The sequence below is a fragment of the Ambystoma mexicanum genome, chromosome 6q, assembly GCF_040938575.1.
Source record: "Ambystoma mexicanum isolate Mex_15411 chromosome 6q, UKY_AmexF1_1, whole genome shotgun sequence".
Classification (NCBI taxonomy): Eukaryota; Metazoa; Chordata; class Amphibia; order Caudata; family Ambystomatidae; genus Ambystoma; species Ambystoma mexicanum.
The window spans coordinates 1,044,948,818-1,044,971,880 of NC_090937.1; the positions used below are offsets into that span (position 1 = coordinate 1,044,948,818).

At 46.5% G+C, this 23,063-nt stretch overlaps 1 protein-coding gene across 4 annotated transcripts in view; it reads right to left on the bottom strand.

The window, feature by feature from the left end:
- The window catches only part of ZDHHC2 (zinc finger DHHC-type palmitoyltransferase 2), a 1,080,498-nt gene extending 1,065,690 nt beyond the window's left edge, over nucleotides 1-14,808 (bottom strand). For 3 of the 4 annotated variants that reach the window (XM_069631585.1, XM_069631586.1, XM_069631587.1), the window contains exon 1: nucleotides 14,411-14,808. In XM_069631585.1, coding sequence (XP_069487686.1) covers nucleotides 14,411-14,540 — 130 coding nt within the window. In that variant the 5' untranslated portion in view covers nucleotides 14,541-14,808. The remainder of the gene's footprint in view (nucleotides 1-14,410) is intronic. The other variant, XM_069631584.1, reaches the window with a different exon arrangement.
- Nucleotides 14,809-23,063: the final 8,255 nt, after the last annotated feature.

Genomic DNA, 23,063 nt, shown 5'->3' on the forward strand with positions numbered 1-23,063 from the left:
TGTTGTGATAAGTGTACATAACCCTTGAATATTAATTATATAAAGACTGTGTTTTCAGTAATACAGTGTGTGGACATTCCTTTGTGGGGGGCTTGGGGATACACTGTACTTAAGAACCAGCCTGCATCACCTCCTGAGAAGCTAGGCCTTGATTGCTCGTCCATCGCTACCGTATTAGAGAATCTTGGCTGGGGTCCTCTGTGCCTCTCCTCTACCATATAGGGAGCGGAAGTACAGACCCCCCCACCGGTCTTGACAAGCTGGTGGCAGCGGTGGGATGCTTATGGTTTTAAGACTCAGTGTATAACCGTGCCACTTACAAAATATCCGCACTTTATTAGATTAAGGTTTGGGTGTGTACCAAATAACTGCATTACAGGCAATGGAGCCCATTGCAAATGGTAAATTGACTCGGATGAGCTTAGAGGCTCTCCAGAGTGCTTGTGAAGCCAGGGAGTTGGACTTTGTGGATAAGTCTAGGGCTGAGCTGATAGCTGCCCTGGTGGACTACCAGACTGATGGTGAAACCCTTGATGAAGGGGGGGATGCAACCAGTGAGGACTCTGCCCCTGGGGTTGTCGCTGAATCTGTTTCTGGGAATGCCACCATTCCTGCTGCCTCTGTTCCAAACCCCAGCAATTCCATGGAACTTGAGTTATTAAGGATGAAATTGGCCTTTGAATATCGCAAGTTGGAAATAGAAGCTGAGCTTAAGAAAGAGGAGCTGGCACAGCAAGTGGAACTCAAGAATAGGGATCTTGCGCTCAAAGACAAGGACACTGAATGTCAGAGAATCCAGCTAGAGAGAGCTAGAGTGGAGACTTCAGCTAGACCAATTGAGAGTGGCAGGTCCCCAGCCACCAAGTTTATGAAAGATTTGGTTGGTGTGTTTGTGGAGGGTTCAGATATCCTCCAATGGATTGAAGCGTTTGAAATGGCTTGTGCAATTCATGATGTAGATAAAAGAGATTGGGCTAAGTGTTTGTTAAGCAGAGTGCCTCAAACTGGATATGACTGTATTCTGAAGCTGAGTGTGGAGGAAAGGGGTCAGTATGAGTGTATGAAGTCTGCTTTGATTGCCAAGTTTGGCAAGACACCTACCCAATACCTTAAAAGGTTCAGGGATTTTAAGAAAAGAGAGAATGTGTCTTGGGTTGACTGGGTGAGTACTGCGCACATGAACATGATGGGGTGGATTGACGGTTACAAGGTGAAAACTTTTGTTGAGTTGTCCCACCTCTTGTTTTTTGAGCATTTTTCTGAAGCCTGTTCACCAGAGCTGCGTCAGTATGTGGCTGACCAGAACATTTTGGACCCCTTTAAGCTGGCTAGGTTGGCTGACAAGTGGGTCTCCCACCGGGTGTCCCCTAAGGACTCCAGTGGGAAGGACAAGGACAAAGAAAAGGGGACCTCTCAGAAAGCTGAGGAGTCCCAAAAGCAATCACAGTCGGGTAAACCAAAACCTTCCTCTCCTAAGACCCAAAAATCTGGTGGGGATAAGTCCTCTGTGGGTGGGAATAAGAGTAGTGGTCCACCTGCTGCAAAGCAGGTTCCCAGTGGTTCCAGTACCGTACCCCGCACTCCTGGCACTTGTTGGGATTGTGGGGCTCTGGATCACAAAAGGGGTGACCCCAAGTGTAAAGGTAAGGCACTTGGAGTACAGGCTGTCAGCCTGACCTACCCTTACCCCGTGGCTGAGGTGGAGGCCACTGTCCTCCCCTCCTCTACAGGAATCACATTTGGTGCTCCGGTAGAGATTTCCTTAGTGTCCCTTGGGGCCTGGGACCAGTACGCAGAAGTACTGGCAACTATCCCGCAGAACACCCGTAGGTTTTTGAGAAGTGTCCTCTTGAATGGCCAGCCTTCTACTGGTTTGAGAGACACTGGGGCAAGCATGACAGTGGTGGACAGGACCCTGCTCAAGCCAGAGGACTATGTAGGTGCTCCTCTGAGAACCACCAGGTTAGCTGGTGGGCCTCCCAAATTATCGCCTGTAGCCCTAGTCACACTCATGATTGGAGACAAGACAGCAAAGCTTCCTGTCCTGGTTCAGGACAATGTCCCTGCTAACATTCTGTTAGGAAATGATCTAGTAGAGTTGGGGTTGATCTCGGATGGTCTTCCCATGACTGCTGCTGCAGTCACTAGGTCACAGGTGACACCGGGTCTGGCTGTGAGTCAGGTACCCGAGCCAAAGGCGAGGCCTAAGGCAAGAAGAAGGAAGACCAAGAAGGCCACCTCGGTGGAGGGAACACCTTCTCTTCCTGCTGTTCCGACAGCACCCATTGGGATCCATGCTCCGGACGGGCTGGGTCCAGCGGAAAACCCAAACTCAACTCCTGTGGGAGAAGAGACAGAAGACTCTCCTGTGGGAGAGGTTCTCAACCCGGAGGATCATCCCGACCTTCAATGCTTGTTAGCTGAAGGGGGACCCTCCCGGGCAGACTTCTGTAAGGGACAGAGAGAGTGCCACTCTCTCGAGGGCCTGAGGAAACAGGCCCTGTCCCAGGCACAAGGTGAAGTGCCTAGGACATTCAAGATTTATTGGGAGGGTGAGCTCCTTGTTAGTGAGCCCACTAAGCCCGAACCTGGTGCCCGCAAGAGGTTGGTGGTACCCCAGGTTTACAGGCCCTTCCTACTGCAGTTGGCGCATGAGGTGCCCTTGGCTGGTCATCTTGGGACCAAGAAGACTAAGCAGAGGCTCTCTGCCCATTTCTACTGGCCACGGATGGGAGTAGAGGTGGAGTCCCACTGCAGGACCTGCCCAACTTGTCAGTTGTCTGGCAAGACTGGAGGCAGGGTCATTGCCCCACTGCAGCCATTACCAGTGGTTGGCACACCATTTGAGAGGGTGGGCATCGACATCGTCGGTCCCCTTGACCCTCCCACTTCAGGTGGACATCGGTTCATCCTGGTCTTGGTAGATCATGCCACCAGGTACCCTGAGGCAATACCCCTTCGGACTGTTACTGCCAAGGTGGTTGCCAGGGCTCTCCTGGGCATTTTCACCCGTGTTGGATTCCCCAAGGAGGTTGTCTCTGACCGAGGATCCAACTTCATGTCTAGTTACATGAAAACCATGTGGAAAGAGTGCGGGGTAACCTACAAGTTCTCCACCTCTTACCACCCCCAGACCAATGGTCTGGTTGAGAGATTTAACAAAACTCTCAAGGGCATGCTAGGTGCTTTGGAAGAGCCCCTAAGGAGGAAATGGGATCTCCTCCTGCCATGCCTGCTGTTTGCTTACAGAGAGGTACCTCAAGAGGGTGTTGGTTTCAGCCCCTTTGAGTTACTCTTTGGACATCCCGTGAGGGGGCCCCTCGCCTTGATCCGAGAAGGCTTGGAAGCCACCCCTCCAGGTCCCGCCAAGCAAGTGGGGGACTATGTGTTAGGCCTCAGGCGGAGGATGACACAAATGATGGGTCAGGCAACAGCAAATCTCAAGGCCAGCCAGGAATTGAATAAGTACTGGCATGACCTGAAAGCTTCGCAAGTGGATTGGACTCCGGGACAGGAAATCCTTGTGATGGAGCCTACCAAGCCTAGAGCTTTGGCAGACAAGTGGACTGGACCCTTCAGGATCATCTCCAAGATGGGCGAAGTCAATTATCTGGTGGACATGGGAGCCTCTGGGGTAGCCCCCCAGGTATTCCATGTCAACAGGCTCAAGCCTTTCCACAGGCGAGCAGAGGTCTCATGTCTCTTGCTAGCTTCAGGGCAAGAAGAGGATGAGAGTGAGCCCCTTCCTGATTTGCTGCATAGCAACCCTCAGGATGGCTCAGTGGAGGGAGTACAACTCTCTCCCGATTTGACAACAGAGCAGCAGAGGGCCTGCCGGGCTTTGCTCCAGCAGTATGCCCCTCTGTTTTCACTGACACCGGGCCTTACACCGTGGTGTAAGCACGAAATTGACACTGGTGACAGTGTGCCTGTCAAAAGCAGGAGCTATCGTATGTCAGATACCGTCAAAAACCACATCCAGGCTGAGGTCGCCAAGATGTTGGATCTGGGTGTTATTGAACCCTCCACCAGTCCCTGGTCCAGTCCAGTGGTCCTTGTCCCCAAGGCAAGTTCCCCGGCGGGTACCAAGGATTGGAGGTTCTGTGTGGACTACCGAGGAGTCAATGCCGTCACCAAAACTGACGCGCACCCATTGCCCAGGGCTGATGAGCTCGTGGACACTATAGGTGCTGCCAAATTTGTGAGCACCTTTGACCTTACCTCAGGCTATTGGCAAATAGCTCTGACGGACCATGCCAAGGAAAAGACGGCATTCTCCACACCTGAGGGACTCTACCAGTTTAGGGTCATGCCCTTTGGGTTGAAGAATGCCCCTGCCACCTTCCAGAGATTGGTCAACCATGCGCTCAGTGGGCTGGAAGCCTTTTGTGTGGCTTACTTAGACGACATTGCCGTCTACAGTTCCACCTGGGAAGAGCATTTGACACATCTGGATAAGGTGTTGCAGGCCTTGAAAAGGGCTAACCTCACTATCAAGGCCACCAAGTGCCAGATAGCTCAGGGGAAAGTTACCTATCTTGGTCTTGAGGTAGGAGGGGGTCAAATCCAACCTCTCTCCAGTAAAGTACAGGACGTACAGAACTGGGAGACTCCCACTACTCAAACCCAGGTGAGAGCCTTTTTGGGCCTCACTGGGTACTATCGCAATTTCATGGCAGACTATGGAACCATAGCTGCACCCCTGACAGCTCTAACTTCACCCAAACAGCCTAGGAAGGTTAATTGGACTGAAGACTGTCAGAGGGCCTTTGATGGCTTGAAAGAAAGTCTGTGTAGGGCACCTGTGTTGAGTGCGCCTGACTACAGCCGACCCTTTATCGTCCAGACGGATGCCTGCGACACCGGAATTGGAGCTGTCTTGTCCCAGTTAGATGACAAAGGGAGAGAACATCCTATCATATTCATCAGTAGACAACTCAAGGGTAGAGAACTTAGGTGGGCTACTGTTGAAAAGGAATGTTTTAGTATAGTTTGGAGCCTTAGGCGTTTTAGGCCCTACCTTACGGGGTCCACCTTCAAGGTCCAAACAGATCATAAGCCCCTGAAGTGGCTTATGCAGATGAAGGGTGAGAATCCGAAATTGCTCAGGTGGTCGATTAGCCTACAAGGGCTAGACTTCACCATAGAGCACAGACCAGGGAAGAGTCACGATAATGCAGATGGCCTTTCCAGAAGGTATGTTGACCGTCTGGATGAGGGTGTCTATCCCGTGGGAGATTAGGCACCCTCCACCTCAGTCTGGGGGGGGCGACTGTGATGCCGGAAATGCATCTGAGGGACAGGGCCTCTGAATCCTTGTCCTTTTTCTGTTTTTACCGTGTGTTCTGTCATGTTTTCTGCCCAGGAGTCCATGAGGGACTCCTGGCAGTGCAGCTCTCTTTTGGTTTGGTGAACAGACCCATGGGATACCCTTATGGCACCCATGGGTAGGGGTACAACCCTGTGCCCCTAGTGTATGTTTTTGGGCACCTGTGGGTGGCCCACAGAGCAGGGTATGGGCTGGTGGCAGCTCCATGCTGAATTTGACAGGTGCTCTGGGTGTCCTCCATTTTGGGATACCCAGGCCCTGCCATTGGAATCAGTTGATTCCTGATAGGAAACAAGATGGCCCCTGTGGCCTCTTGCTTTCTATTGCCTGTTATCTTGTTTTTCCCAAAGTCCTGGGAAGCCCTGACTCTGTCCCTTCCCCCTGACTGGCTGTTGGGTGGAAGTTCCATATATGGTGTTGTTGTGAAGGCCCAGCTAGACTGACTGGAGCCTTCCCAGTGACTGTATGTTGTGGGTACCTCCTGTGGGTGGGACCTGGGTGAATGGAGTGTGTGACCAATATACACTCCTTGTTGTGGTTGTCTGGTTTCTGGCATGAGAGACAAAGACTGAGACAGCCCTGCCCGAAACTGGCCTGAATGCAGTGTGTAGTGTTGAATGGCTGGGTACTTGTCCCAATCCACATTCCTTGTTGTGAGTGTCTGAAAGGGAGGAGTGTGGCCTGAATGCACTGTGTGCCTGATTGGCTGACTGACTGCATGAATGCCCTTCTGTGTGATTGGCTACTGTGTGTGTGCCAGCAGTGTGGATGAGAGACAGAATAGTATATCTGGGGACCTCTCACCACTGGAAATTGTTCAGAGGCATTCAGAAGCTGAGTCTCCACTCAAGAGTAACTGGATTTGCTGATCCTCGACGTCCAGCTGGAAGAAGAAGACTTGCTGTGGCATTTGCTTCGACGGAACTGAAGGTTGTCGAAATCGTCGAGGACTGACCCGAGAGAGGACCTGGTAAGGCGCCCTCTTCCCGTGCTCCGAGGGACCATCGAGCACCGCTGAATCTTCGCCGAAGCGCCCTGGAAGTCAGACCCTCGAAAGGCTGCCGACCCGAGACGGGACCGCCGAGGAGATCGAAGTGAAGCACCCGGACCTCGACGCTGTCGAAGTCCATTGCCGTCGACCAGGGTTCGCAGGTCTGTGTAACCGCTGGAGGCCCGTCGAAGTTGTGTTGCCCAGCCGTGGGAACCACTTGACGCCGTGCCGCCGACGACCGGAGCCGTCCGCTCCTTGCCTAAGAACATTTGACTCGAAGGACTCCCTCGTCCGCACCGTCGACCGCTTTTGCCCTGCCGGAGAAAGTCGAGGACGACCAACGCGCCGAGGAGAATCCGCCGGTGGGTTTCCCGCCACCTCACGATCCCAAAGACTCGAGCGACTCGACGCCCTTGCTGGGCTCCCGTCTCTACAATCTTTGCGGTCCAGAACTATTGTCATCGAGGTGCCCCGCACACCTCCGCCTTGCAGGACGCCGACGCCCCGACGCCGACGAGCACCGCTCGGACGAAGCTGCCGCCTCTTCGACATCGTTCTACCTCGTTTGTCGACGGACGTTCGACGCCCCGTGCCTCCCGCTTGAAAGGGAAGGCATTCAAGAAGGGCCGTCGATTCCCCGTCGCCGAACCCCGAGGTCTTCGACGTTTCTCGACGCCTCTCGACGATCCGTGACTCCTGCTTAAAAGGGGGTCATTCAAGAAGGATCTGTCGACGCCTCTTCGAAGAACTCGACTCCACCAGGTACATTGGGGGGGTAAAAACATTGTAGGAGAGAATAAGACTGTTGAACAATATATGGACTGGGCTTGTGTCATATCCCTTTATTTTACAGGTTGCCCAGGTGGGGGGATCTCCACACAGAACTGTGTCCAGTAGCTAGGGCCAGTATTCTGCCTATTGTTTCAACCATCTTTTATCTCTCCTCTCTCTATTGCTGGTTTCCTTCTTATTGATCTGTGTGCCATTTTTACAGTATTGTGAATGCACTTTAATGAGGTCTAATATTAGTGGTACCACTTTAGAATTGTAGATATTTATCATTATTGGTTTTCCTGAGCACAAAGTGCGTTGTTGTGATAAGTGTACATAACCCTTGAATATTAATTATATAAAGACTGTGTTTTCAGTAATACAGTGTGTGGACATTCCTTTGTGGGGGGCTTGGGGATACACTGTACTTAAGAACCAGCCTGCATCACCTCCTGAGAAGCTAGGCCTTGATTGCTCGTCCATCGCTACCGTATTAGAGAATCTTGGCTGGGGTCCTCTGTGCCTCTCCTCTACCATTTAGGGAGCGGAAGTACAGACCCCCCCACCGGTCTTGACATCCATGATTTAGTTTGTTACAATTTTTCACAACACTGACAATACAGGACAAACTAAATAATCATGTTTCAGATGTTCGATCACATACAGATTTGTGAGCATAGTCGACATGTCTTTCATCCTTAGGAAACTCGATTTGTTCTATACAGGCCGTCCAAACCTAAGTGGTTCTTTCTTGAGCAGGGGCATCCTTTTCTGCAAATCTATATGGTAGTTGCTATTCTAGTCTACATTTTACAAGAATGGCCGACATTCACTAACAAATCATTTACCATATGAAACTCATCCCGTCTCAAGTTTCTTTTGTTCCAAGTATTACATGTGACCAAGTCCTGTCTCCAGTATCTCAAACATTGTGCTCACTTTCCTAATTAAGGATGGAACGTGTAGTGATGTCAGATTTCATTCAACCAGTATGCCTATTGTAGGAAGACAGCTGAGGAGCTGTACAACAGTTTTCCATGCTTTATCTTCCAGTGTGCATAACCACCCAGCCAGACGCATTTATCAACGCTATGCCATACAGCAGCAAAGTTGTCACTTTCGGACAGCAAGCTATCCTCATAGGGAGTAATGAAAAACCATCATGATACAAGTGCTTAGTACCAGGCAGAGCTAATTTATTACTCATAAATAAGTCCTTAGGAGTGTCGCCCGCCTCATTATTATGGACTGTCAAGACTTTTCATACCAGAATTAACTTCTCTTCTTAAAGTCAACATGCAAATTGGCATAAGGAAATCTGACTATATCCCTCTTGCCAATGGAAAAAAGTCAATGAGGAACAACATTGTGCAGAATGAATTTCCACTGGTGGTCATCCAAGCTCGGCCTTAATCGGTGTTACAGAGGTTAATGCAAAGAGATTCAATGCTGTACACTAACACCAGATTTGACAAGGCATGCATGCTTTTCATTACCGACCCAAATCACAGATGTACCATAAGGTTGGTTTAGGTTATGCTAGTTAGGCAGTACGCCAAGTGCAAATGGACAAGGTCCCATGGTTTTCATTGAAGAGGCAAAGCCCTTTAATTAGTACCATAGCTCTTCAACATCAATCCCCCAGTGAATGTTCAGAGATAGAGCACCACTTAACCATCCATAAAGGTTTTTATACTAAGTGATTTTAGCCCAACATATGTCGATCCAATCCATGATGCAGTGCATTTTTCCAAAAAACTATAATTTTTTTCATCAACATGTATCTGGACAAAATTCCTGTCATTCTATTCCCCGTGGCATTCTGTCTCCATTGGAGCTCAATGTCTGTATGTTCCCACACCACCATATCATAAGCAAGCAACATTGAGCCTTTGTTATAGTTCTTGATTCTTGGCGAAATAGCTCGTTTTACATTCACAACCAGCGATAAATCCACCAAAGAGTTAAAATAAAATTGGAGCAAGGGCAGCCCTGTCTTTATTCATCAAAAGTGAGTATCCTCTTCATACAATGGTCAACACAGCCCAGGCTTAGTTGTGCCCTGCTCAATACAAATGTAGACTTTTTCAGCATACTAGCATCAAGTCAGATTAACTGGAGTGATTCCCACACTGCAACGTGATCTACTTGGTTCCATGTGATTTTACCGAAAACAGTAATACTGTAGAAATTGGGTCCCTCCCCAACCCCCCACTTGCTAATGCTCATAACCCCACCCTAACAACCCCTCTACCCATTTTACCCACTTACCCCATCCCCATACATATTTTTTAAAACATTCAATATTTTTATCTGTAAAAATGTTTTCATTGTAACCTTCTTCGGTATTACCCATTCAGTAACATCCCTGGATTCCGATCCACTTGGTCGAGCTCTGCCTGAAAGTCTACACAACAGCAATTCAAGAGCTGCTCCCAGAGAAGATTTACCAAACAATACCCAACAGCATATAACAGTTATTCACAGTGCTGCTGCTTCTATAAAATACCAGTTGTTACTTTGAGGTACAACATCCCTGCAAACAGTGAAGGGTTCATTTGCACAAATGTTTAGTGCATGAATCTGTAAGGCAAATCAATAGACGTCCCGGTTTATTGCTACGTCCTACATATAATGGACCAAGAATTGACCCCTTCCAAGAACCAGGGATCTGTGAAAGATAAACAGTGTGAAATAGTCTTGCTCACCAATCCTGGTCAGACTTGTACAAAAACTGGCACCCCAATCATGGCCAGGCTCAATGCACATGGTCAAGGACTCTGCCAACTATCTTCTGAACCTTTATCCACTGGTCCAGAGAATGGTGAGCATTTCCGCCGAGCAAGATATGCCCTCGAAAAAAAAGACTTGGAAGGGAGATGGAGGAGGTGCCTGGTTTTTGTAGTGTCTGAACAGCAGGGCCGCCGTCCTCCCTAGCCACAGATCACTTACAAAGGATAGAGGGCAAAGAAGAGGGAGTGTGTTAGGAAGAAAAAAGCTCCAATATCAGGGGACACTGGCCAACCTCTGACCCACACATAAACAAGCACTGAACTCCTAACAAAGCAATGTACAGGGCTGATGAGAGAACATTAAATATAACTATTAAAAATATGATTTTCAGAGATGTATTGCTTCATCTCCATATCTCGTTCGCAAACATGAATTGAAATGGAACATGTTCCTCAAGATTCTTCTGACTAATCTTCCTATTTCATAATATTAACTTTTTATTATTATATTATTCTGTCCCCCTCTCCTTTTGTTTGTCTCTGTTTTTTACTCATCTAAAAATTGATATTTCAATCATTACATATGCCTTATTTCACTTAGTAGTCCTCTGAATAACCTGTTTCATGCTCAATTGTCTTCTTACACAACTGTTTATGACATCTACTGGGTATATTGCTACCTATTACTATTCTTTAATAAAATGCTTTCAAAATAAAGAAAAGAGAGCTTCCACTGCTTCGGCTAACCTTTCATTGTGACTCCATAGCCATTATGGAATGTATGGGGTTGGTTTCAAAATGGAACTTGTTGAAATAAAGGCTATGCTGATTGCCATAGGAAAACATTATTACCAGCTTGTCAGATTGCCATATGCAAACTTTTCTGCATGTGCTAACAGGTCAATGAATTAGTATTAGATCCCAGAACATTTTTCTTCTAGGCAGTACATTTCAAGTAAGCATTTGGTAAGTGTTTGGCAACACTTCATTTCTAGAAAGGCGACACTGATATGATTTTGATTGGAAACCAGGGGAGGTCTAGAGAAACAAAGATGTGGTCAGTAGGTTTAGCAGATTCCGTGTGTGCATCCTTCAGATTATGTAAAGAGACTTGAGAGGATTTGGGGGAGTAATTATGGCCAATGCTGCAGGGCCTCCCAATGCGAGGCAGGGTAACTGCTGGTACCATCCGGCAGGCCCTGGAGAGGGGCAGCTCCTTCCCCCAAGCCTGATCCCTCTCCTCATCTCACACAGAGACACGCAGTCTCTGTCACTACAAAGCAAGGGAAGGGTAAGGTGTGAACAATCACCTCACCCTTCCACAAAGCAACAGGGTGCTAAGCACCCAGAGGAATCCAGCAGTCAGGCAGGGAGAACACAATCCACTGCCCCCCCAGGGGGCCCGACAGTCGGCTACTGCCGGCCTGGGGGTTGGGCTTCAGTCCCCACTGCCACACTTCAAAGACCCAGGGCTATCCCTGGGTCTTGTAAAAAGAGCTGCACAGCTCTCACAAAATACAAACTGTTTGTCGACCCTGAACGGGGTCCCAAACAGTCAGAAAGTTCACTGTTAACTCAGTGTCTTCCACCTCTTTCTTCATTTCCCAAAACCCTCCCACCCTAGAAAAGAAGAGAGAAGAACAAAGGAAGAGGAAAACAGGACACTGTACGGTGACCACAACAAGTCGTGGGACAAGAAGGCAACACGGGCCAGAGGTGGTTACCTCAGGACCCGGGGCCCAAAAGTATGATATCATAAGGATATGTCATTGTTTCCATAACCATATCTGTAACGATAAAATCGTACAGCCTTTTATTGACAAAACTTGTAAACTGTGTGGTCCAGCTTTCTCTCCAGGGAGGGTGGGTCGGCTATGGAACTTGCATGCATATGGGTCCAGCAGTTATGATACAGCAGCAAAGAGCACCTTTCAGAGACCCCAACCAACATGCAACACCTCGGCGTGCAATACCATGAGGCTTTGTTCCAATTACGGGATCACAATAGCACCAGCTCCACAAAATTATGACCATGTCTTTTTTAAACTCCAACAACCTACTTATTCAGCTGCATTGAGGTCAGAAAAAGCACCCTCACAAACTCTTTGCAATTAAAGTGTAACCAGTGGAGTAACGTTGCTGAAAATGTTGGGGGGGGGGACATGTCATCTGAAATAAAAAAAATGCTCCATTCAAATGAATGGGGACATAATCGTGTGCCATGAAAGTTGGGGGGACAAACACACCCGTGCCCCCCTAAAATTACGCCCATGAGTGTAACCCATTTCTAACACAACCGTTGCCACAATCTACACCTCCATGAATACTAAATGGCCACAACTGTTCCTGAAAATATGATACAGTATGGACCAGTGGATTTTGGATGACAAAAACATTTCCTTATTCTCTTATTTGTTCTCAAAAAACAATATTTATTACAAAAATACACACGTTTTAATCTAAATACATACATACATTGATCATACAGAAAAATCTCTAAAAAGGAATTTCCTGGCTCACAAACATTCCCCCCATTACACATTTATACTCACACTCTCATAGACAGAACCTATCTTAGCTTTTTCTCAGGGTGACACTTCATACATCACCATCTCAAAACACAATCAATTAACAAAATATTTCAACCCTTTCTTCAATGCAGGTGCCAGTATCTGTCTATAAATATTAAAAACAGTGTTCTAGGTTGACACGTGTTTCAGTTGTCTACAGTGGGCACTAGCACGCTTGCCCCTTTATTGCTTCAACCTTTGGCCAGGCTCGGGATCACCCCAAGTGTGGGGGGAGTGTGGAGTAGTTCAGAAGGACAGCGTATGTGGTAGCTACCCTTTGAATGACTTAAGAAGAGAAACAGGCCTTGGCAGTCACCTTGGCTTCGACAACATCTGCACGATTAATCGTAGCCAAAATGCAGAGGTGATTAGATGTTTAAAGTAGTGCCAAAAACGTCTATTTTTAAAAAAGATTCTAACTAAACACTGATGCCACATGTTTCACAACACACAGCGTCCAATTTACAAATTCAAGAGTTCCTAACTTGCCTCCAAGATCCCAAATTCATAATTTGCAAACTTCTTTCTGACTTCCAAATATGACAATTTATTAAACAACCCTAAACTATAATAGAAAGCCATTGTAAAAAGCATCAACCAGATTAAGGCTCTGTTTAGTCATTTAAGGCAGAGACAGGTGTTTGGCCAGGATGTTCAGGTCTTGGGGTTTGCCCATGGGCAAGGCTACTTTCCTCCCCTTCAAGTTAGGAAGCATCCCTGTAGATAATGCCCAGTGTATAGACAAGGTCCCGCCTCCATTTCGGGTTTGAAAAGCACCTTTGGAAATACATTCATTTAAATTCTGAACGCATGTTGATTTAATCCGAGGAGCTCATCTGAGCAATGGCAAAAAAGCAGCGCTTCATTATGCGCTACGAAGAAGTCTGTTTCATAAACTTAACCCAGAAAAGCTCCACAACCCACCTCATTACTGTGACATTGGTTTAAATCGCGTGGACGGATCTGCGACGTATAATAAAGAGGACACGATTAAGAAATGTGTGAAACGATATTATTTGACAGCAAACAAAATATATATTTGGCAGCCCGCTGAGAATGCCAGTATCAAATAGCAATGAGGTCTACTGCAGACATATTACGGTGGGCAGTGTAATGAAAATAAAAGCAGCCGGCCTTAGGGCACGACCCTTGCACATTGGCGCGTGACGCATCACAAGATGCTGTACAATAGCGTGGGGGCGAGGACGTGAAAGCTCCGTCTGCTGGCCCTGTCCTGTCAATGAGTAGGGGGGCGTCCTAAAACTTTCCATGTTGTGACCAGTGCTGCGCCAATTACGGCATAATACCATTTCTACTCTCACACTTCGGCACGTTATACCATGCACCGAAACAGGGGACATGCAGCAGGGCGCTTCAGAAAGCTCGTGTGGATGAACTACACACATGTGGACAATACAGTCGGATGTGAGAGACAACGCATCCATGGCTGGAATGAATGCCGCGCGGATGTCCTTAAAGGAAAAGGGAGAAACAGAATCCTCCCCACGGTGGGCCACACAACTCAACGCTCAGATTACCCGGCATGTAACCTGTAGAAACCACGAAATCCCCCTTTTACACCTGCCAAAAATATACATCACAATGCTCGATATAAAAAGCGGCTATGTGCCTATAACAATGTAATAAAGTTGTACGACTATACACATGTGTGCTTATAAAACGGGAGCGCACTCTCCTTTCTAGACTGTGGGAGTTGCTACGTATGCAAAATGCCCCTTACACGGAGTGAGCAATCGCCTTTATTGCACGCCTGCCTTTGGAGACTTGGCATGTTGCGCATCTGTGCTCCCACAGGACATGAACGCAGAGCTGCCCTTGTGAATGCGCACTCTGCGGCGGAGGCCGATCACCAGGGGCTCTCTGCCTGCTGCTGGACGGGCACAGTCCCCAGATCCGCCGCCGCCGCCTCTGCTGCAGGAGAGCGCGGAGGTAAACAAACGCCACCGCTCCGGCTGCTGTTGCTCTGGAGACTGCAGCAGGCGGGGGCGCTACTCACCTAGGCAGAGCTGCACCACATAGGCGTAGTAGGACCAGCAGACGATGATGGAGATGAAGAGCACGGGCACCCAGTACAGGACTCTCTGGCACCGGCGCTTCAGCGTGCTGGAGCCCACCGACGGCGCCATCCCAGCAGCAGCCACCCTAGTAGTGTGTGTGGGCAGCGCAGGGAGAAGTGAGGGCGGCCAGGGTGAGCCTGGGCGCGGGGTTTCCCCGAGTTCTCTCCGCGCAGAGAGTGCCAGACACAGCCAGCTGGGAGGGGTGAGGGAGGAGGGCCTTGCCAGCCACACTGCTCCTGCAGGCAGCTGACACCGCCACGGGTGGGGGAGACACTTGAATGTTGACAGTTCGAATGAGGAAGAGGATGCTTCGGAGGCCGCTTGCTGTAGCAGGGAAGAGGCAGATGCAGACAGGGGCAGGCTACTGCACTTGATAAACCATATATGGCTCGCACAAGTGACTCAGACGCTTAAGATGACTACTTGTGTGCACTTTGTTTCTTGCTTCATCCTACGAGATGTGGCCTTTTATTTTTATTGTAATGGCAAATTAGAAACTGTCGCTATTTTTCAGAAGTCTCACTATGTAACGACTACACAGACCCACCCATTGACCTCACACCCTCTTTCTTCCGGGTAGCACAAAACACGCCCGTTTATAACTGATGTTGTATTCTATCACGTTCAACCAAATATCACTTGCTCAGGCGCGAACAGCAGAGCACACCATTGGCTGCAACAGGGCGACGACCAGTGAAACAACCAATTGATGAACGATACTGGTTAAAAGTAGTACGGTGGCAGAACAGTAACAAATGCACATAAAGCTCACGTGTTAGGAAAGGTGACAGAAAGGTAGATTGTAACCCACTGACGGAATTTAAGTAAAGCCATAAGGGTAGCACAAGTGGCATCACACATTCTCTAACCCCAATGTATTCATTAGAAGTGACACCACACAGCTGTTGACACCGAATACTTCACATAATGAGGACAGAGGCACCATACAGGGATTGTTAAACTTTGAAATCGTATACCGCATTCGAGCGAGTGTTTTGTGGAGTGCTGCTCTGCTGGAAGCTCCTGTCTGATGTGACTCCAGCGAACTTTACTGCTATTCGCTGTAGCAAAATTTTAACTGGACTCCTGATTTAAAGAGATTACATTTGTTTGGAGGCTAACTCCGCCCACTCCTACCTCGCTTCCATATATTCATTCGCAAGCGCACGCATTCGAGCAAGTGCTTTATGGAGTGCTGTTCAGCTGGTGGAGCGGGTGAGCCACCATTTACTTTCATGCTCTAAGAAATATGTCTACATTATTTACTTTGTAAAACCTTCTTCCTAGTGAATAACTTGGTTATCTTTCAGCTCCCCCACCTCTCCTTAAATTATGTACACACTGAAAACTGCCATGCCCCCGGGTGTGGGCCATCTTTCCCATCCCCCTTCCCTTTTAACCCCTCCGGCAGTGCCCACTCTCGCTGGTCACACTCGAGACTTCAATGGCAAAAAACAACGCTCTAAGTCCATATCTACGGATATTAGGAACTATTGCCATTTGAAACCTCGTAGTGCTTCTCCCCTTCTTCTTCATCAGACCTCCTGTACAGTGAATTCTGTGAAAATACCAGTCCCAAACCAACTGGCTCCTGATTTTCCTCTTCCCTATTTGCATATTGACTTACCACGAAGCAGTTCTATTGGCAGAAATGCCTTAAACAAACCCAGGCCTAAGCCAGAATTTGAATCAAATTGCACCTGTTGTCATTTCCATCATTGGTACTATTACATCCTACAATCGACTGACTGTTGATGAGCAAAGCCATGAACCAGAGTCGCACCAACTACCCATATTGTACTCTGAACTTGTTCAACAGGTTTATACTTCTCTGTTGCCACAACCTTTACCCATTTCTTCCGAAGCACCCCTAATAAGGCAAATGTACCGTCCTCTACGCTATCTCCTGCCTTTCCTTATAACACTTTGCTAGTTCACGAAACGCAGTTAGACCTTTAAATCTGTCTCATTCTCCAATCCTGAACCGATACTCTAAGAACTCCTCTTTTAACTCCTCTCCGAGTTCCCCAGCATCTTTTGTGGAACCCACCCCAAGACTCTCTTTTGGAATGAAACTCCTGATCAATCCCCTACTTGAGGTCACCCTGGTAGCAATGAATAATGGCTTGTCGGGCGTAACTAAGTTTTTTGAAAATCTTGAAAGGAAAGTTAATGACCAAATACTACTCAACAACACCGTTGTGCAGAATGTGGACACGATACTCCCACAACTTGACACTCTATTGCACCCTTTCTTAGAATATCTTTCCTCTTGTGCACCTACATTACCTTCAAATGATCCTCCTCTTGATGTGCCCCAGCTAACTACTGTTCCTGAAGATGATCTTATTCAAACTATTGATCCAATTCAGACTGTATCTAATTCTCAACATTCGACCCAAGACCCTATTGCTATTTCCCTGTGCTCTCCTAACAAAATCATTGTAGCTCCTGATGAACCGTTGTATGAGTTATTTAAAACTAAGAGACGTTGTAAGAGAGGAAAATAAATACAAACTTGTGCCAAAAAAGCGAAAAATCAACCTGCTCCAATTAAATCTACTCTAAGTAACTCAGAAAAGTTCATAGATTCCTTATCAATTCCGTGTCAAAAATCTAGTGCGCACAGCCGAACACCTTCTCAGAACTCGGTGCCTCTAGGGACATCCAAGGGGAAAAAGAAAATGTCTCATCCCAAAATTTCCCAACCTTCTTCCCAGACCAATGTAACTTTGTCTATTTCCTTAGATCCAAATGATCAAGCCTCGGACCCCACCTTTGAGGACTTAGACTTCATGAACGTGTCTACCTATTCTGTCATGACCCTTCCTTCATCTTCACCTCCAGATTGTCATCCACCTGACCACAAAAATTTGTTCTTTTGCACTTACTCTGTCGCAGCTGTTGAGTCCAGTAGAGCACTTTTATCCACCGCCAATTTTATCACCTTGGAAGAAAGGAGGCAGCGTCTTACAAAAACATCTAAAAGCCCCAATACTCGGACTAGCTCTTCAAACTATGACAAGGTCTCAACATACTCTCGGACGTTGTTAACCCAAACTACCCCTTGTAACTCTTATTTTGGAGAATCTACCAAATATGAACATACCAATTCAGCTCCAAGACTTAACACAAACAATGAACAGCCTAAGGCTGCACTTTTAGGAGCTGAAGGCAGAGGACACTCAGACTGTTTAAATGTGTTAATGTAAGACAGGAAGAGATATGATCCCTATCCTAGCAGAACTAAAATCCTCACCATACTCAAAACTATTTCAGAGCTTAAAAGACATTCAAACTGAGGATATAAAATGTATTCAATTCTTAACTAGATAAAGTTTGTCTGATAATTCCTTCTCGCCCGCTCAGGCAGATATTTTGGTATGCGAAAGAGCAACTACGACACTGTGGCTTTAGCCTGACTATATCCGATGAGTCATATTCTCATAACTTATCTACAAAAGTCCCTATGTAACAATTTTCTTCAAACAGATCTTCAATTTCTTGTCCTGATCCATTATTAACTACTTGCCCTGGAGCCCAAGGCGCCCTTGTACAAGATGTTACTTTTGGCCGACCGCTTCAAACATCCATAGATTCCTCTTGGCTCTCAAAGGAGAATAATTAGACTGTTTCCACTCTTTAATGTCATGCCCTCAAAAAGCCCAATACTTTAAAATGGCAGTTTGGAATACATGTGGCTTTAAACATCTTGTATCCCAACATGAAACACATTTTTTTACTATCCTTGATGTCATTCCCTTACAGTAAACCTGGATAACTACAACTCTTACTTGATCCAGGTGTTAGGTTTGCTGGGTTCCAGCAATAAATTGTTTAAAAGGCAGCCTGTCATCTGGACTTCTCGCAGCCGCCAAATTGGACCTTGGATATACACAGACTCCCTGTGCCTCCCGTCATCCATTTGTACAGCTAATGAAATTCTGTCCTTTACACGCTCATAGGCCTCAAACTAAATCAACAGCTATCCTTAATCTCCATCGGAATCATTCTGCTATATCTGATGAAGTTTCCCATCAACCGGCAGCCTCATGTTAGAATTGGCAATCTCAGATATTACATTTGATGCCATCTTGATAGCTGGAGACCTAAACATTAAATGTCTTAACATTAGAGACTCTATCACAAAGAGCCAAAAGCTGGATGGCCCTGATGAATGACAGGGGCTTCTCTATTGTAAATGAAAATTTACCTGGTGACATTTCCTCTAGACTGACGTGGCATCGAGATTCTTCTATGGCCACGATAGATCATATTTTTCTATCCAAACACCCGATTACCACCATGGGGTCACTTGAAATCCTTTCCATGATCAAGAGTGATCACAATCTTTTAGCTTTAACCATATTTCAATCATCCCAATTCTCCCGTGATTACTATAAGCCTACCTTACAACTTCAAGGTGGTTGTAATAGGATTGCGTGGATGGAAAGTAAACTACATAACTTCCATAGCTCCTTAACTTCTTCGCGAAAGTTCTCTACTCCTTCCATGGCTCCGCTCTACATGGAAGTCCTTCACCTCCTTGCAGAAAGATCCCAGCCAAACCGCCGCCCTCTTTTCATTGCTATGTACTCATATGATCATAGGATCCAAGTCATGAAGACTCATGTTAGAAGACTCCGTAGGCAAATTATTCGATGGAATCCACCAGATAAAGATCTTAAGTTAAAAAACCTTAAATCAAAGTATAAAAACGGGACTAAATTGCATAGACAGAAAAAAATCCAGCAAGATGGGGAAGCAATGCTTCGTGCTCTAGCTTCAAAATCTAGTGATGAGATCTAGTCGCTGCTAAGGCTTGGTACAAATGATAGTTCGTTTCCATTAATGATAAACGCAATTAATTAACATACTTGGTACCTGCACTTCACCCCACTCTTTGCTAAACCTCCTGGTATTTCGTCTATACCTGAATTCTCCCCAGCTGATCTTCACTGCCTTGTCTTTACACATGAAGATATATTCTCTGAAATTAAGAAATTGATTACCTCACTTGCGTCTGGCCCTGGTGGCCTCTCGAATAAGATATAAAAAACACATCCATAAATATGGACGTCAATTCTCTTTACAATCTTTAAACAAATTCTTAGCTCTGGCACTATTCCAAACTCCTGGAAGCAATCCATAGTCATTCTGATTTTTTAGAAAGGTGACAGCTCATTACCATGCAACTACCGACCAATCGTCCTACTGGATATTCCGGGCAAAATTTTAAAATGGCTCTCAGCTTCGTCGTTACTAGATGTTCAATCAATCAGGCTTTCTACCCAATCTAGGCACATCAGTGAATTTACTTATTTTAACAGCTATGCAAAAAACCTGTTTTTCATACAGGACAACCTATATACCTTGATTTTATAGACTTCAAACACATTCGACTCAATTCCCAGAGAGTTGCTTTGGTCCAAAATGTTAAACGCACCTGGCATGCATATCTTCTTAATTTAGTAGTTCAGTTTCATACAGGCACCTCAATTCGTATCAAATTAAATCAAGAAGGGCCTTTATCTCAATCTATTCCCACTTTCCTGGGACTTAAACAAAGCTGTATTTTAGCATCTGTTCTTTTAAAAAAATGTATTAGTGATATTGGTATACAAGTGAATGCTGCTTCCTCTTTCCCTCCGAAAGTTGGGAATGCTCCTATATCTTGGTTACTCTATGCCAATGACCTCATGCTGTTAGAAAACTCTGATAGGCCTTCGGAGAAAACTTCACGCCCTAGACCATTATGCTCTCTTTAATTCACTTTCTATAAATATAGACAAAACGGATATCCTTATTATGTCCACACACAAAATAGCACACTCAAATCAGTTTAAATGGACCATAGATAATAAAAAACCTGGTGTGTCCAGGAATTCAGATATTTGGGCCAGAACTCTAGTAGAGGAGATACCCCATACAAAGCTGAACTGACACCCAAAATACAACTTTGGCTGTTGAAGCGACTATTATACAGCATAAATATGGAAAATTTACCTATATGCCACTAATAACATCATATAAACAAAATGTTGTTCCCATCATCACCTATGCAGCTCACAAGACACTTCCTGAATATTGCCCAAACTGGTACCTTCTAGAAGGAATGTTTTGGAAAAGGGTCCTTTGTCTACCTTGATCCTTCCCTATACAAATCATTCGATATGAGCTATGCCCATTATTCTTGAGAATTATTGTAGGCTGGCATATGATCATGTTATATCGGAAATGTGTTTTTACCATTTCATCTGTTACTAATCTACTCCTGGCGCTGGCTTACACATTATTGATATTGATATTGCTATTTTATTTCTATCACGCTCAGAGATCTACCCCCAGCTTGTTTCTTTTAAAAACTAATGACCCTGAGGGAGTTAGAGGTAGAGGAGTGAAGAGCTCGAGAGGGGAGGTATTTGTGGAGGGATAGCTGACGGTATCTTGGACCCAGGCCCCAGAAAGCCTTGTGGACAATGCAGAGGGTTTCGAATTTAATCCTTGCATCCACTGGGAGCCAATGGAGAGATTTCAGAGCTGGAGAGATACAATCCCAGGGCTTGAGGCCAAGGACAAGTCTCGCAGTCCTGTTCTGGTTTAGTGGCAGAGGGCGGAGAGTAGAGGCAGGTAGATTTAGAAAGAGGCTGTTACAATAGTCCAACCTTGAGAGAACCAGAGCTTGGGAGACCATGAGCTTCTGGGGGAAGGAGAGGAAAGGCAGAGTACCTCTGAGGAGGTGCAATAGCAAGTTTGACTTTTTAGAGATATCAGAGATGTGGACGGAGAAGAAAAGTGTGAAGTCAAAGATGACCCTGAGGTTCTTAGCCTTGCAGGTGGGGGTAGCAGGAAGGCCAAGGGAGGCCGGCCAGAGAGCGAGGGAAAAGGATGGTTAAGGTGTGATGATGAGGAGGATCTGTCATGGCCACAGGCCCCAGAACACAAAAACCACACTATCTAGTGATGGGGGCAATGGGTCACTTGACTGACTTATGTCCCTTTGGGACCCATAAACACAGGGGCCCTAGCTGGACTCAGTCCTGGTGCTTTTGGCACCAGGCTCATATAAAGATGTGAGCAGGAACATTTCATTTCAGTGCAGGAGTGCTTTAACTTTTTCTCAGTGCAGGAGTGCTTTTATTTTACAAGAACTTTCCAGGAGCTGAAAGCCTTTATTCCAGAGAACATCCTCATGTGCTGACTCATCAGGTGTGGCTCCCTAGGCCTGGTCTTCATGTGCTTACTCACCGGGTGTGGCAGGGTGTGACAGCTAGGCTGAACCTGGTCGGCGTGTCTTCAGAAGCTCAGCTATATAAGCTGCTCCATCCTTAAGGCCGGTGCTTCACATTACTGTGCACTCGCGTGCAACATGACGCTCACCGCCGCTTGGACCCGTTTACTTACCTTTGAAACCAGGCGTTCTCCTGCATACTCACCTCCAGGAAACCGGTGCTTCATCGCTTCATCTGCAGATTTATCTCCTGACATCCAGTGATCTTGATCCCGACGCTGCAGCACCGCACTCCGCATCCACGAACTCAGACCCTGTGAAGAAGAAGAAAGACAAGGTTAGAACACCAGTCCTGGGCCGCGCCGCATTTGAACCACACGTGCCCCCTAGTTAACAACTTACCAGCTGGGGCTGGCAACATCACCTGCAAGGGAAGAGCGCAAAAGAGCAAACATCAAAAGTGGAACGTACAGCAATACAAAACAACAAACTTTACAATACAACAAAAACAGACGAGGAAAGACAAAGGCAAACAGGAACACTTACCTGAAGTATAGTGCCTTAGTCGCAGCAGGACTGGACTACCACATGCAAGGGTCATTCGAACCTTGGAGGACCCGGTAAGTCCCCATTCAAAATACCCATCCCCATTCGAGCCCCCATAGGGCTCAATGGGAATGGGGCGGGAGCTAATAACAGGCCCATTAATAACAGGCCCGTTATTAGCTCCCTGGTCCTTTAGTGGCTCCCGCTAAGGACGGCTGGTTTTAGTGGGGCTCGCTAAGGGACCTCATAATGCGGCAATAAGGGGTTAACGGCACCGGCATCCTTACCGGCGCCGTTATTCCCTTACCGCCAGCCTCGTAATGAGGCCCTATGACTGGTGTGCTACTTGGGAGGAGTGCAAACAGTATGCTCTATTTAAGACTGGACATTTTAAAATTCTAAAGAATAAAAAGTTCAATCAGATTCCTAAATACTGACAGAAATGTCCAGATCCCACCTACTGCAGTAATTACATGTGATTTTGCTTCAACCTTTGGCCGACAAATGGAGTTTTAGCTACACGTGTGAATGCCCCTCGAGTGCAACCTTGATGTAAATTTAGCAAAAATGATAATCAAACGGAAACACTGAAACATTTAATATTTAATAGTTCACTGCCTAGGTTTAGCAGCCCAAAGGAAATAAAGCTTTTATACATTATTTTCTGTATTTGTGCTTTTAACACCTGAAAGTATGTGAAATATGATTATTTATTTATTTGCATTTAAGCGCTCACACAGCCTTGCCGGCATTGAGGCGCTGTTACAGGAATATGTCTCTTAGTTGTGTATTTATAACACGCTTAATACCTTAAC